Source organism: Oncorhynchus tshawytscha, linkage group LG04 (genome assembly GCF_018296145.1).
Source record: "Oncorhynchus tshawytscha isolate Ot180627B linkage group LG04, Otsh_v2.0, whole genome shotgun sequence".
NCBI classification, from domain to species: Eukaryota; Metazoa; Chordata; class Actinopteri; order Salmoniformes; family Salmonidae; genus Oncorhynchus; species Oncorhynchus tshawytscha.
The window spans coordinates 39354816-39370945 of NC_056432.1; the positions used below are offsets into that span (position 1 = coordinate 39354816).

The window sequence follows — 16130 nt, forward strand, 5'->3', positions numbered from 1 at the left end:
TGACCAGGGCGTGACACGGGGTATCCTGGAAGGATATTGATCTCATCCTGTCAGTAGAGGATGCCTGGTTATTTAAAAAAAAAAATGTTTACATTTTTTACATTTATTTATTTATTTTTAAAATGCCTTCATAACCATCTTAAATAAACATGCCCCATTCAAGAAATTTAGAACCAGGAACAGATATAGCCCTTGGTTCTCCCCAGGCCTGACTGCCCTTAACCAACACAAAAACATCCTATGGCGTTCTGCATTAGCATCGAAATTCAACCACTCTTTTGTGTCGTCTGAGATTCCCAAAGATTGGAAAGCAGCTGCGGTCATCCCCCTCTTCAAAGGGGGGAACACTCTTGACCCAAACTGCTACAGACCTATATCTATCCTACCCTGCCTTTCTAAGGTCTTCGAAAGCTAAGTCAACAAACAGATTACCGACCATTTCGAATATCACTATACCTTCTCTGCTATGCAATCTGGTTTCAGAGCTGGTCATGGGTGCACCTCAGCCATGCTCAAGGTCCTAAATGATATCTTAACTGCCATTGATAAGAAGCATTACTGTGCAGCCGTATTCATTGATCTGGCCAAGGCTTTTGACTCTGTCAATCACCACATCCTCATCGGCAGACTCGACAGCCTTGGTTTCTCAAATGATTGCCTCGCCGGGTTCACCAACTACTTCTCTGATAGAGTTCAGTGTGTCAAATCGGAGGGTCTGCTGTCCGGACCTCTGGCAGTCTCTATGGAGGTGCCACAGGGTTCAATTCTTGGACCGACTCTCTTCTCTGTATACATCAATGATGTCGCTCTTGCTGCTGGTGAGTCTCTGATCCACCTCTACGCAGACGACACCATTCTGTATACTTCTGGCCCTTCTTTGGACACTGTGTTAACAACCCTCCAGGCAAGCTTCAATGCCATACAACTCTCCTTCCGTGGCCTCCAATTGCTCTTAAATACAAGTAAAACTAAATGCATGCTCTTCAACCGATCGCTGCCTGCACCTGCCCGCCTGTCCAACATCACTACTCTGGACAGCTCGGACTTAGAATACGTGGACAACTACAAATACCTAGGTGTCTGGTTAGACTGTAAACTCTCCTTCCAGACCCACATCAAACATCTCCAATCCAAAGTTAAATCTAGAATTGGCTTCCTATTTCACAACAAAGCATCCTTCACTCATACTGCCAAACATACCCTTGTAAAACTGACCATCCTACCAATCCTCGACTTCGGCAATGTCATTTACAAAATAGCCTCCAATACCCTACTCAACAAATTGGATGCAGTCTATCACAGTGTCACCAAAGCCCCATATACTACCCACCATTGCGACCTGTACGCTCTCGTTGGCTGGCCCTCGCTTCATACTCGTCGCCAAACCCACTGGCTCCATGTAATCTACAAGACCCTACTAGGTAAAGTCCCCCCTTATCTCAGCTCGCTGGTCACCATAGCATCACCCACCTGTAGCACGCGCTCCAGCAGGTATATCTCTCTGGTCACCCCCAAAACCAATTCTTTCTTTGGCCGCCTCTCCTTCTAGTTCTCTGCTGCCAATGACTGGAACGAACTACAAAAATATCTGAAACTGGAAACACTTATCTCCCTCACTAGCTTTAAGCACCAACTGTCAGAGCAGCTCACAGATTACTGCACCTGTACATAGCCCACCTATAATTTAGCCCAAACAACTACCTCTTTCCCTACTGTATTTATTTTATTTATTTATTTATTTATTTTGCTCCTTTGCACCCCATTATTTGTATTTCTACTTTGCACATTCTTCCATTGCAAATCTACCATTCCAGTGTTTTACTTGCTATATTGTATTTACTTTGCCACCATGGACATTTTTTTTGCCTTTACCTCCCTTATCTCACCTCATTTGCTCACATCGTATATAGGCTTGTTTATACTGTATTATTGACTGTATGTTTGTTTTACTCCATGTGTAACTCTGTGTCGTTGTATGTGTCGAACTGCTTTGCTTTATCTTGGCCAGGTCGCAATTGTAAATGAGAACTTGTTCTCAACTTGCCTACATGGTTAAATAAAGGTGAAATAAAAATAAATAAATAAATAAAATATGATGTATGTTTGTAATAGTGTGTTATATGTGAAAATGTGTTCGTATTATAAATTGTATTTTAATGTTTAAGACTTGGAAAAGTTGTCCAAATAGGGACTAAAAGAGATCCCAATCAAATCAAAAATCTAATCAAATAACTATTTTTGATTCCAGGTAGAGCTCTTTTGAGTTCCATGTGGAACCCTCTATGCTAAGGGTTCCCTTTATTCCTGAGAGTGTAGTTCTAAAACAAAGACTTTGTTGAAGGGCGCCCTTGTCCTCTCCTCCCTGGATGTCACTGAGAATCATTATGAGCAGCTTGTAAACATACAACTGCACTGATAGCCTACATTTATTTTTGTTCATGTCTGAATTACCAACACGATCTCAAACATTAAAATGTCATTTGGGTCACAACAAAATTTCAAAAAGATTCCAACTTTGCCAACTTATACTCAAATTAACCCAACACATGAATTATCCATATGTAGCAGCAGACATGATAATTCCTCAAATATAAACCTTCTATCCAACTATCTTGATTCCCACTATGCAATTTAGATTATACTAATATTTTCATATTTGTAATTTAAAGTGGTAAGGGATTTGAAAAAACAACAGAGCAGTCTGTTTTTTTTCTCGAATCCCAATCAAAGCATTGTTTGATCTCGACATTTCCACTCATCAAAAACACACTAAAGAGAGTTGAAGAATGATTCATCAGAAGTCCACAGGGTCCTCTCTCTTCCAATGGTTTAATATTCCACCTGTCAATCAACCAACCTGTGCACCCGGGTGAAATGTCTATCCCTAGTCAGTCTCAGAGGTGGTCTGGCTCATTACTATGTAAATCCTCTTCATTGTCATAGATTCCCTCTTCCCCACTGTCTGCTTGAAATTCAAAACAACAACAGACATTACACGTTCTGTAATGGCTCTCAATTCAAATCTAAAGAGAGCCCACATTGCTGCCTTTGGACGTAAATTGGACGTATTACGGATGAACGTCTATTTTCGATGCATTCATTCTGTGTGGTGACAGGGGTAAGTCCGCGTGGTTACAGGGTTAAAACTGAAGCAACTCAAAGGTTAACAGTTTAGGTATTAATTCAGAGTGGTTAAGGTTAGGGTTGTGGTTCGGGGATGGCTAAAACACAATAATGTATTTGTTTCCCTCAACTATCGTCAAGTATTCTCACGGCTTGTGACAGCACTGCGAATTGTGGTGGTATAGTGGTCTAAGCAGGACATTCCAGTTCTGAGCATAACAAGTTTGCATCCGGTGCGGGGCAATCCTCTTTATATTATTTTTGTGAGTGCCAAGAAAGGCATATATCATTGTTTTCAGGACCTTTTTAAAACATCAGAAAATGTATATTTCTAGTGATCAGGCTGGTCTGTGCACTCTTTTCATCATGTACAGTATTGCTCTACTTTCAAATACCACATTTTTATATTCATTTTAGTGTACTAGCTATCATGACAACAGCCCACTGGGCACAGATGTCAGTTCAACGTCTAGTTTTGATTTTCATTCGGTTGAGTTGTCATCTAACGCGAATTCAATGTGAAATCAACAACAAATGTCATTTAGGTCAAAAGCTGGGTGTAATAAATACGAATTGCCCTTACATTGACGACTTTATGCAATTCCTAATCAGTTTTCAATGTTGATTCAACGTCGTCACATAAATGATTTTTTGGTTGAAATGACATGGAAACAATGTTGATTCAACCAGCAGAAGATGGCAGCTGGCTACACAAGACTTAAGATCAGCCAACTCAGTAACGCCTTCTCAATCTGGTGACCAAAATATGAATGATATTGTTAATTAAATGTATACAAGATCAAGCCAAAAGAATGGTTGGAATGAATTTACCACGGTTCACCAAGTGTTAAGAAATGTCACCTTGCTCTCACTGCACTCTATTCACCATGTACAGTTCCTAATCAGTTTCCAATGTTGATTCAACGTCATCACATCATTTAATTTAAAAAAAAACAGTCTTTTGGCTTGATCTTGTATACATTTAATTAACAACATAAATCATATTTTGTTCACCAGATTGAGAAGGCGTTACTGAGTTGGCTGATCTTTAGTCTTGTGTAGCCAGCTGCCATCTTCTGCTGTTCACTCCAAGAAGCCAGGAAATCAAGGCTTCCTGCCTCTGAATAGGTCAACCCAGGTAGTATTAAAGGGGACACAATCACATAACCAGATCTGCGTACCAGGCAGTAGAAAGCACAGGCATTTATAAAGAAAAACCCAATTTCGCCGCTCAATCTTTCTCGCTCTGATCCACCAACATGCCACCTGATGTCGTGTGTGTGTGTGTGTGTGTGTGTGTGTGTGTGTGTGTGTGTGTGTGTGTGTGTGTGTGTGTGTGTGTGTGTGTGTGTGTGTGTGTGTGTGTGTGTGTGTGTGTGTGTGTGTGTGTGTGCGTGTGTGGTGGCATGCTCAGCTGCCTCTCACTCTAACCTGCTGTCAGCTGGTTATTTTCCCCATCAACAAGGCTTAATTACTGAACTGCCCCCTAGCCGTCTGGGGACTTGGGCCCTGACCTAGGTGGATGTCATTATCATTACCCATAGACAGACACACACAGACACATGCACACACACATGCACACGCATACACACACACAGTCCTACTGTATTGTCCTCCACATCGCATTGTTACACAGAGGACCTTACCATGTACAGCAGGTAGGAGACTGGCACATACCTGGGAAAGGAATTACGTTTCACTGCGGGATGCGTCCTAAATGGTACCATATTCCCTATATAGTGCACTTCTTTTGACCAGGGAACATAGAGCTCAAAAGCATAGGAAATAGCGTTCCCTCTGAGATGCAAGCCTGCATGATTCATACAGTATCTGACACGTTATGCCAACTTTGTCTGACCTGTCCACGGTATTAGTCAGTTCAGAGAAGTTAGAAAATCTGGCAAGGTGTGGGTGTGGTGAATCTGTAATGCTGCACACTGAGTCAGGTCTTCACTGTTCATCATTCAGACAAAAGCGTTTTGAAGAAGAGACATAGATCAGCATTCATTACATCTATGATTTGACAAGCTTCAGCTTTGAAACATGTCAAGGTCATTCTCCTGACATGACTGTAAGAGAGAGCGAGGGAGAGATTAAGGACAACTTTGACTATGTACAGACTCAGTGAGCATAGCCTTGCTATTGAGAGAGGCCGCCGCACTTCCTAACCTCCTGCCAAATGTATGACCATATTAGAGACACATATTTCCCTCAGATTACACAGACCCACAAAGAATCCGAAAAGAAACCCAATTCTGATAAAGTCCCATATCTAATGGGTGTAATACCACAGTGTGCCATCACAGCAGCAATATTTGTGACCTGTAACCACAAGAAAAGTGCAACCAGTGAAGAATAAACACCATTGTAAATACAACCCATATTTATGTTGATTTATTATCCCTTTTGTACTTTAACTATTTGCACATCTTTACAACACTGTATATAGATACAATATGACGTTTGAAATTACTTTAATGTTCACTGTTAATTTTTATTGTTTATTTCCCTTTTGTTTATTATCTACTTCACTTGCTTTGGCAATGTTAACATATGTTTCCCATGCCATTAAAGCCCTTGAATTGAATTGAATTGAGAGAGAGAGAAAGAAAGAAAGAGAAATAAATACAGCAGGCTATCAATGTTGATGAATTGATCATCTAGGAGATATCAAGAAGCTTGCTTTTAGTCTGACATTTCTTCCAAATTCCCTTGAAAACGAAGCATGGGTGTCACGCCCTGACCGTAGAGAGCCTTTAATTGTCTCTATTTGGTTTGGTCACGGTGTGATTTGGGGTGGGCATTCTATGTTTTGTTTTCTATGATTTTGGTATGGTTCTCAATCAGGGACAGCTGTCTATCGTTGTCTCTGATTGGGAACCATACTTAGGTCGTCCTTTTTCCTCCTTTCTGTTTGGGAAGTTGTCTTTGTTTGTTGGCACTATTGCCTTAAGCGTCACGGTTGTTTTTGTATTGTTTATTGTTGGCGTCATCCTAAATAAAGAGGGAATATGTACGCTCACCACGCTGCACCTTGGTCCAGTTCTTTCGACAGCCGTGACAATGGGATTTCAACAGGCATGCACACACACTGCAGGCTATTCTCTTCCCTAGACAGCACAGTAGTTGGTTGCACCTAAATTGGGGAGGAATGTCTCGTTGTAATGGCTGGAACAGAATCAGTGAAATGGTATCAAATACTGTGTATCAAGCACATGGTTTCCATGTTTAATGCCATTCCATTCGTGTCGTTCCGGCCATTATTTTGAATGCATTTTGAAGGAGGGAAACCGAGTGGATTATTGACTGAAGCGCGCCAGCTAAACTGAGTTAAGTATATAAAGAAGGAATTTATCGAACAAAAGGACCATCTGTAATGTAACTGGGACATTTTGGAGTGCCAACAGAAGAAGATCTTCAAAGGTAAGGCATATATTATATCGCTATTTCTGACATTCGTGTCGCAACTCCCTGGTTGAAAATGATTTGTTATGCATTTGTGTGCTGGACGCTGTCCTCAGATAATCGCATGGTTTGCTTTCGCCGTAAAGCCCTTTTGAAATCTGATTAACAACAAGTTAAGATTTATTTTTATGTATTGCACTTGTGATTTCATGACAGCTTAATATTTATAGTCATTTAATTTGAATTTGGCGCTCTGCCATTTCACCGGATGTTGGCCAGGTGGGACGCTACCGTCCCAAGTATCCATAAGAAGTTTTAAGAGCCTTCCTCCCCTCAGCGGCCTCCTGTGCTAGATACTACACGTTCTCCCACTACACAGACACCAGACAATAAAACCAGTGAAGTAGTTATCCCACTACACAGACAATAAAACCAGTGAAGTAGTTCCCGCACTACACAGACACCAGACAATAAAACCAGTGAAGTAGTTCCCGCACTACACAGACACCAGACAATAAAACCAGTGAAGTAGTTCCCCCACTACACAAAAAAAGCAGTGAAGTAGTTCTCCCACTACACAAACAATAAAACCAGTGAAGTAATTCTCCCACTACACAGACACCAGACCATAAAACCAGTGGAGTAGTTATCCCACTACACAGACACCAGACAATAAAACCAGTGATGTAGTTCTCCAATACAATACAGCTGAGCCAGCAGCACCGGTGGAAAGATCTTTACAGCTGGACAACTGACCATGAGAGACATTGGAAGAAGTTAGAAGTTCCTCTTAACCAACAGTACTTCAATTTGTGTCAATACGGTATAGAAAATGTCTATTACATGAAAGCCATGCCTATTGGATGGAGAGTAATCAATACATTTTGTTTTCTGCATACACTTGATTAGGTCAGTCTCTCAAATGGCATCCAATTCTCTATATAGTTCACTACTGTACTTTTGACCACAGAGGGCTCTGGTCAAAAGTAATGCACTATTAGGGAATAGGATGCCATTAGAGACACTGCATACCGTAACCTTGGCTCATTGATTTGACTGACTGAAGAATGATGTGCTTTGAGAGACTAGTCAAGGACCATATCACCTCCACCCTACCTGACACCTAGACCCACTCCAATTTGCTTACCGCCCCAATAGGTCCACAGACGACGCAATCGCAATCACACCGCACACTGCTCTAGCCCATCTGGACAAGAGGAATACCTATGTAAGAATGCTGTTCATCAACTACAGCTCAGCATTTAACACCATAGTACCCTCCAAACTCGTCATTAAGCTCGAGAACCTGGGTCTCGACCCCGCCCTGTGCAACTGGGTCCTGGACTTCCTGACAGGCCGCCCCCAGGTGGTGAGGGTAGGTAACAACATCTCCACCCCGCTGATCCTCAACACTGGGGCCCCACAAGGTTGCGTTCTCACCCCTCTCCTGTACTCCCTGTTCACCCACGACTGTGTGGCCATGCATGCCTCCAACTCAATCATCAAGTTTGCAGACGACACTACAGTGGTAGGCTTGATTACCAACAACGATGAGACGGCCTACAGGGAGGAGGTGAGGGCCCTCGGAGTGTGGTGCCAGGAAAATAACCTCACACTCAATGTCAACAAAACAAAGGAGATGATCGGAAACAGCAGAGGGAGCAGCCCCCTATCCACATCGACGGGACAGTAGTGGAGAGGGTGGAAAGTTTTAAGTTCCTCTGCATACACATCACAAACAAACTAAAATGGTCCACCCACAGCGTGGTGAAGAAGGCACAGCAGTGCCTCTTCAACCTCAGGAGGCTGAAGAAATTCGGCTTGTCACCAAAAACACTCACAAACTTTCACAGATGCATAATTGAGAGCATCCTGTCGGGCGGTATCACCGCCTGGTACGGCAACTGCTCTGCACATAACCGTAAGGCTCTCCAAAGGGTAGTGAGGTCTGCACAACGCATCACCGGGGGCAAACTACCTGCTCTCCAGGACACCTAAACCACTTGATGGCACAGGAAGGCCAAAAAGATTATCAAGGACAACAACCACCCGAGCCACTGCCTGTTCATCCCGCTATCATCCAGAAGGCGAGGTCAGTACAGGTGCATCAAAGCGGGGACCGAGAGACTGAAAAACAGCTTCTATCTCAAGGCCATCAGACTGTGAAACAGCCATCACTAACATTGAGTGGCTCCTGCCAACATACTGACTCAACTCTAGCCACTTTAACAATGGAAAATTTGTTGTAATAAATGTATCACTAGCCACTTTAAACAATGCCACTTTTTATAATGTTTACATACCCAACATTACTCATCTCATATGTATATACTGTACTCTATACCATCTACTGCATCTTGCCTATGCCGTTCGACCATCACTCATTCATATATTTTTATGTACATATTCTTATTCATTCCTTTACACTTGTGTAGAAGGTAGTTGTTGTGAAATTGTTAGATTACTTGTTAGATATTACTGCATGGTCGGAACTAGAAGCACAAGCATTTTCACCACACTCGCATTAACATCTGCTAACCATGTGTATGTGACCGATAAAATGTGATTTGATTTGAGCAGCATGCCACCGTCATCACCACATCTTAATTACTCGGGGGCCAATTGGCCATTTATGCTGCACATATCGCATGTGAGCCAGAGGGGCTCTCTGACTGGAGCTGCTTGCCGCTCCGCTGTGACCCACATACCTGCCTGGCTGCCTGAGGGAACTGCTTTGTTTTCCCCTTAAAAATTTATGATATGGGAGGCTGTGATTTTGGAGGAGAAGGTGGAGGAGGGACAGGGGATGAGGAGAGTGCTGTGGTGAGTGAGGATGGGGGGGGGCACATCAGATAAATAATTATTTGAAAACGGGAGGAAGGCGGGCCACAAAAAAAAGTCATATTGCTAGCTATCGCTACTGCTCTCTCAATCATTATTTTTTGACTTTCTCTACCAGGGGTTCTGTATGGACTTTATATGCTTTATGACCGAGTGTGTTTCTCTTTCTTCTGAAGGCTGACAGTATTCACACCCCTTTTACTTTTTTTCACATTTTGTGTCACAGATCTACAGAGATCTGATCTCGATGCAGCTGCATCTCAGTGCTATAGGCGTCACTACAGACCCTGGTCCGGTCCCGGGCTGTACCACAACCGAATGTGAGAGGCTGGTCTGAGGGCTTGTAGGCGGCATTGTCACAACATCATCGGACTGAGCTTATTGTCATTACAGGCAATCTCAATGCTGTGTGTTACAGGGAAGACATCCTCCTCCCTCATGTGGTACCCTTCCTGTAGGCTCATCCTGACATGACCCTCCAGCATGACAATGCCACCAGCCATACAAATCAAATCAAAGTTTATTTGTCACGTGCGCCGAATACAACAGGTGTAGAACTTACAGTGAAATGCTTTACTTACAGGCTCTAACCAATAGTGCAGAAAAGGTATTAGGTGAACAATAGGTAGGTAAAGAAATAAAACAACAGTAAAAATACAGGCTATATACAGTAGTGAGGCTATATACAGTAGCGAGGCTACATACAAACACCGGTTAGTCAGGCTGATTGAGGTAGTATGTACATGTAGATATGGTTAAAGTGACTATGCATACATGATGAACAGAGAGTAGCAGTAGCGTAAAAGAGGGGTTGGCGGTTGGTGGGTGGCGGGACACAATGCAGGTAGCCCCGGTTAGCCAATGTGCGGGAGCACTGGTTGGTCGTCCCAATTGAGGGGGTATGTACATGAATGTATAGTTAAAGTGACTATTCATATATGATAAACAGAGAGTAGCAGCAGCGTAAAAAGAGGGGGCGGGGAGAGGGGGGCACACACTGCTCGTTCTGTGCGTGATTTCCTGCAAGACAGGAATGTCAGTGTTCTGCCATGGCCAGCGAAGGGCCCGGATCTCAATCCCATTGAGCACGTCTGGGACCTGTTGGATCAGTGGGTGAGGGTGAGGGCTAGGGCCATTCCCCCAAGAAATGTCCGGAAACTTGCAGGTGCCTTGGTGGAAGAGTGGGGTAACATCTCACAGCAAGAACGGGCAAATCTGGTGCAGTCGATGAGGAGGAGGAGCACTGCAGTACTTAATGCAGCTGGTGGCCACACCAGATTCTGACTGTTACTTTTGATTTTGACCCCCCCTTTATTCAGGGACAAATTATTCCATTTCTGTTCATCACATGTCTGTGGAACTTGTTCAGTTTATGTCTCAGTTGTTGAATCTTGTTATGTTCATACAAATATCTTACACATGTTAAGTTTGCTGAAAATAAACGCAGTTGATAGTGAGAGGACATTTCTTTTTTTGCTGAGTTTATATATATAGTATACACACACACACACACACACGCACATTCTATTCTGACATTTCACATTCTTAAAATAAAGTGGTGATCCTAACTGACCTAAGACAGGGCAAATTGTTACTAGGATTGAATCAAGAATTGTGAAAAACTGAGCGTAAATGTATTTGGCTAAGGTGTATGTAAACTTCTGACTTCAACTGTAGTGCATTATAAAGAGAATAGGGTGCGCCATTTGGGATGCAGGCTTAGTTTGGTTAGTTCCAGATACAGAAACTCCCTAGTCGCTGTATCACCTGCCTCAAGCAGTTTCGGACTCTATGTTTCACATTGATCTACTCCATGCATGACCCAATTACAGTATTATATTGACCCCTTGTTCTCAGTCACATGCCAATCCATGTCTCCATCTCTCTGATCCAATTTCACCTAAATAACTGTCTATCTATTCAAAGTTCTGTTTGTATTGTGTGTTTATTCCTGAGGGGGAATCATTAGTTCTGTATGTTTATAGCCTTCTAAACAAAGGAAATATCAAACCGAGCCATTAAGCAAGATGACCACTTCTTTCAACTCCCCTACTAGTTCATCTCATCACCAGATTCTTCCATCACTTTCATATTCTTCTGCCTTTCATATTCAACCACGGTTCCATATCCCCCTCTCCGTCTTACACACTCAACACTTCAGAATGTTCTGCTTAGTGCCACCACCCAATGGTTTATGAGAGGTGCAATCGCACTCCAGCGCACTGTTTTTCCACAGTTTGAATATATCCCAGATGATGTATTTTATGAATTGCCGTGTCAAAGTATGCAAGTGTTACCTAATTGCAGAGAGGGCGGAGAGATTGTAAAAACATAACTTTGTGTTAACTAGACCTTACTCTAATCTCCCTGATCCTTAACATAGCAGTAAGAAACTCAGGTATGAAGTAGACTACAAAGAGAGTAAAATCATACTATGAGTCTGTTTATTATTCCTCAGCCTTACTCCCTGTAGGATGTAGAGGGCCACAGCTGTCAGGCTGTCTGGTCCTTCTCTCTGAAACATGCCTCTAGCTCTTCTTGGTGCCCCTCGGGCTTTCTTCTTGGGTTGGTGGGCCTCGATCAGATGGATACTGCGACACTTGATCTCCTCGCGGGACAGGGTGCAGTCCTCCTCCAGACTGCGGAACTGGAACGTGTCTGAGACGGAAGAAGGGAGCAGGTGATAGAGGAGCTATTAGACACAACAAACCAGAAAACACTATTAGCAAAGCACTAAACAGCCATTATGCAAACATGCAGGAATGGATACCAGCTGTTAATAAGCTGTTGTTTACAATAGACTTAAAGCCATGCAGAACAATACATCCAAGAAAAAAAACATACCTTCTGAGACGCTGTTGTACACTGGGCTACTGGCCCTTTTGAAGTTTCTGGGCTCCATCATGATGCTCTGCTCCAGGAAGCTCCACACCTGAGGTGAGAGGGAAGAGACCAGAGGGGTGAGACCAGAGGGAAGAGACCAGAGGGGTGAGACCACAGGGGACAGACCAGAGGGGACAGACCAGAGGGGTGAGACCAGAGGGGAGAGACCAGAGGGGTGAGACCACAGGGGAGAGGGGTGAGACCAGAGGGGAGAGGGGTGAGACCACAGGGGTAAGAACAGAGGGGAGAGGGGTGAGACCACAGGGGAAAGGGGTGAGACCACAGGGGAGAGGGGTGAGACCACAGGGGAGAGGGGTGAGACCACAGGGGAGAGGGGTAAGAACAGAGGGGAAAGGGGTGAGACTACAGGGGAGAATGGTGAGACAACAGGGGAGAGGGGTGAGACCAAAGAGGTGAGACCAGAGGGGAGAGGGGTGAGACCAAAGAGGTGAGACCAGAGGGGAGAAGGGTGAGACCACAGGGGAGACAGATAAGGGATGAGAATGAACTGAGACCACAGTATCAGAGGTGAGACCAGAAAGAAAAAGTGAGAACTCGATCTTTGAGGGGAGAGTTGAGAGACTCGGACTCAGAGAAGAGGTAGACAGAGATGAGAGCTAGGGGAGGACAATCAGAGCTAAGGAAGGAAATTAAACCAGTGTCACCTTCTCATGGTCGGCAGTGTTTTCCTCAGTCTTCTCTGAAGCTGTGGTCTGCAGTGTGAGCAGACGGACACCGATTTCCCTCAGCTTCTCGGTGGCATCCAGATCCCCCAACTGCCTGGGAGAGTCCTAAAGCAAGATAAAAACACTTGCTTTAGAATCCTCTCTATTCCTGAATAACATCACCAAGGGCTAGTTTCTATAATGAGAACAGTAGTGGTCCAAGAACAGAGCCTTGAGGAATGCCCAAACACATTTTCTGGCTGATAGGTGACCAGGGGATTGTTTTTCTTGGTGACCACGAAAGGGCCAGATGAGACTGAGCTGTCCATCTAAAATGACTACCATGACATGCACCCAGCTAATCCTGAAGAACAGGTTGTTGACACCCTGCTCCACCCCATGCAGCACAGATTGGGCCTTGCCCAGCTTGGCTTCCCATTGGCTGCAACAATCCTCTTCCTGTTCAAGCTCCACCTGCATTTCCACCTTCAGCTGCTCAAACCTTGAAAAAAACACAGAGGGTGAATCTCAATTGTGTTTCCTCGATTCCTCGCATGCCCTCTCCTCGCCTCCTTTTGCAAAACCCATTGGAGAAGAAGGTCTGAGGCCTGAGATCTGAAGGACCTTTAGATCTTCTCCTCTATTTCTATGGATGATACAGAAGTATTTTTTTTCTTCTGTGGCTCGACTGTACCTGTCGGAACCGGGTCCGGCGCTGAACTTGAGTTGGGCGTACTGGAGCTCAAGGGTAGCCAGGGTCTCCATGCTCTTTCTGACCAACTCCTCACACTGTGTTATCTGGGTGTGCAGCTGCTCCCTGGTGGCCTTCTGAGAGGCCAGCCGTGTCTCCAGCTCCTAGACAGACAGGTGGAAAGGTAGACGACACATACTCAGCTCAGAAAGACAACCGGCACCAGTATTCCTAATATTGAGTTGCAGCCCCCTTTTGCACTCAGAACAGACTCAATTCATCGAGGCAGGTGTCGAAAGCCTTCCACAGGAATGCTGGCCCATGTTGACTCCAATGCTTCCCACGGTTGTGTCAAGTTGGCTGGATGTGCTGTCGGTGGTGGATCATTCTTGATACACTCGGGAAACTGTTGAGCGTGTAAAACCCAAAAGTGTTGCAGATCTTAACGCACACAAATCGGTGTGCCTGGCATCTACTACCATACCCAGTTCAAAGGCACTTAAATCTTTTGTCTTGCACTTTCCCCCACTGAATGGCACAAATTCACAATCCATGTCTCAATTCTCTCAAGGCTTAAAAATCATTCTTTAACCTGTCCCCTCCCTTTCATCTATACTGATTGAAGTGAATTTAACATGTGACATCAATAAGGGATCATAGCTATCACCTGGATTCCCCTGGTCAGCTATGAAAACCCAACTGACATTTACTCCTGAGGTTGCACCCTCTATAACCACCTTGATTATCTATGAACGCTTGAACATCTTGGCCATGTACTCTTATAATCTCCACCCGGCACAGCCAGAAGAGGACTGGCCACCTTTTAGAGCCTGGTGCCTCTCTAGCTTTCTTCCTAGGTTCCTGCCTTCCTAGGGAGTTTTTCCTAGCCAGTGTGCTTCTACATCTGCATTGCTTCCTGTTTGGGGTTTTAAGATGGGTTTCTGTATAATCACTTTGTGACATCTGCTGATGCAAAAAGGGCTTTGTAAATAAATCTGATTTGAGTCAGTCTATGCCGTGGATAGAGCACATGCTCCTAATGTTATGTACACAGTGTATATATGCAGTTAAAGAAAATGACTTTTTACTCCAAACATTTTCCCCGACACCCAAAAGTACTCGTTACATTTTGAATGCTTAGCAAGACAGGAAAATGGTCCAATTCACACACCTAGCAAGAGAATATCCCTGGTCATCCCTACTGCCTCTGATCTGGAGGACTCACTAAACACAAATGCTTAGTTTGTAAATTATGTCTGAGTGTTGGCTGCCGGTAAATAAATAAAAACGAGAAAAATCTGGTTTGCTTAATACAAGGAATGTGAAATTGTTTATACTTTTACTTTGATACTTCAGTATATTTGAATCCAAATACTTTTAGACTTTCACTCAAGTAGTGTTTTGCTCGGTGACTCACTTTCACTTGAGTCATTTTCTATTAAGGTATCTTTACTTTTACTCAAGTATGACAGTTGGGTACTTCTTCCACCACTGGCAACGTGTGGATGACCTTTTTGTTCAGCGAGACTGTCAGGTCAGGTACCAGGCCTAGGGTGTGTTTGAATAGCCTACCGTAAGTGCTCCAATATATTACATTTAATAAAAACTACAACACCCCAGTGTGGTTAGACATTACTGCAACATAACTCAACAAAATGAAACAACTACATCAATGTGTCATGGGAAATAACAAAGGGCTGTTTGCAACAGTGGCTTATATTAAACCGTTAGATTAATGATAGGCAACACGTTGCTTATTAGAAGTTGTGTATATAGTAGGGCTAAATGATCCACGTGGGCCACCATACCTGCAAATCAGTGCAGCTGAGGGCTTCTCTCAGAGCATCAATATCCTCCACCAGTTTGAAGACGGACTGTGTCGTAATGGGGGCCGCGACGGTCTGCTGGGCTGCAGGGGGAGAACACAACACAGGCATACATCATTTCAGAATCAATCCCAATGCAGAACATGGGGAAATACAATGTGAGCACCTGAAAACCGGCAACACGATGAATATGGATATCATTACATATTGCCTTTGCTCATGCAAAGTTATGTATGATTCAGAATACTACGGTCTTCAAGATAGAGTACTATTTGGACATCGGTGAACTGATATTTACTGTATTTATTTTAATACATAAGTGTCTGTGGTGTAAGATCATCTGATGTAATACCTCTGATAGGGGCTGTATCTTCAGCCAGTCCCTCTCTGGTAGACGACCCTCTTCAACCCTATAAAACAACAACACTCACTGACTGCAATAGGCATTTAAGTGTCCCTCTTGACTAACATGTTCACTTTCAATCTTTTCTTACATTCTCCTGTTCTCTCGCTGTTTCCCACAGGTCCATCCCTCTCACTCTTTATTTGTCTCTCTCTCTCTTTGTTTCTCTGTTCCACACAGGCCCATCCCTCTCTTTCCCTTTCCCTCCCTATTTCTCTCTTCCTCCATCTCACCCTCTGTCTCCCCCTCCGTCTCCCCCTCCGTCTCCCCCTCCGTCTCTCCCTCCGTCTCTT

The 16130-nt window shown here is 43.8% G+C and overlaps 1 protein-coding gene across 2 annotated transcripts in view; it reads right to left on the reverse strand.

Moving 5' to 3' along the window:
* Positions 1–10984: 10984 nt before the first annotated feature.
* The window catches only part of LOC121846362, a 7167-nt gene continuing 2021 nt past the window's right edge, over positions 10985–16130 (reverse strand). Inside the window, exons 1-7 of one of the 2 annotated variants that reach the window (XM_042320715.1) lie at positions 15787–16020; positions 15417–15517; positions 13612–13772; positions 13272–13419; positions 12918–13043; positions 12214–12301; positions 10985–12027 (exon numbers count right to left, since the gene is read on the reverse strand). In XM_042320715.1, coding sequence (XP_042176649.1) covers positions 11780–12027; positions 12214–12301; positions 12918–13043; positions 13272–13419; positions 13612–13682 — 681 coding nt within the window. In that variant the 5' untranslated portion in view covers positions 13683–13772; positions 15417–15517; positions 15787–16020 and the 3' untranslated portion in view covers positions 10985–11779. Of the gene's footprint in view, positions 12028–12213; positions 12302–12917; positions 13044–13271; positions 13420–13611; positions 13773–15416; positions 15518–15786; positions 16021–16130 lie in introns of those variants that run through there. The other variant, XR_006083230.1, reaches the window with a different exon arrangement.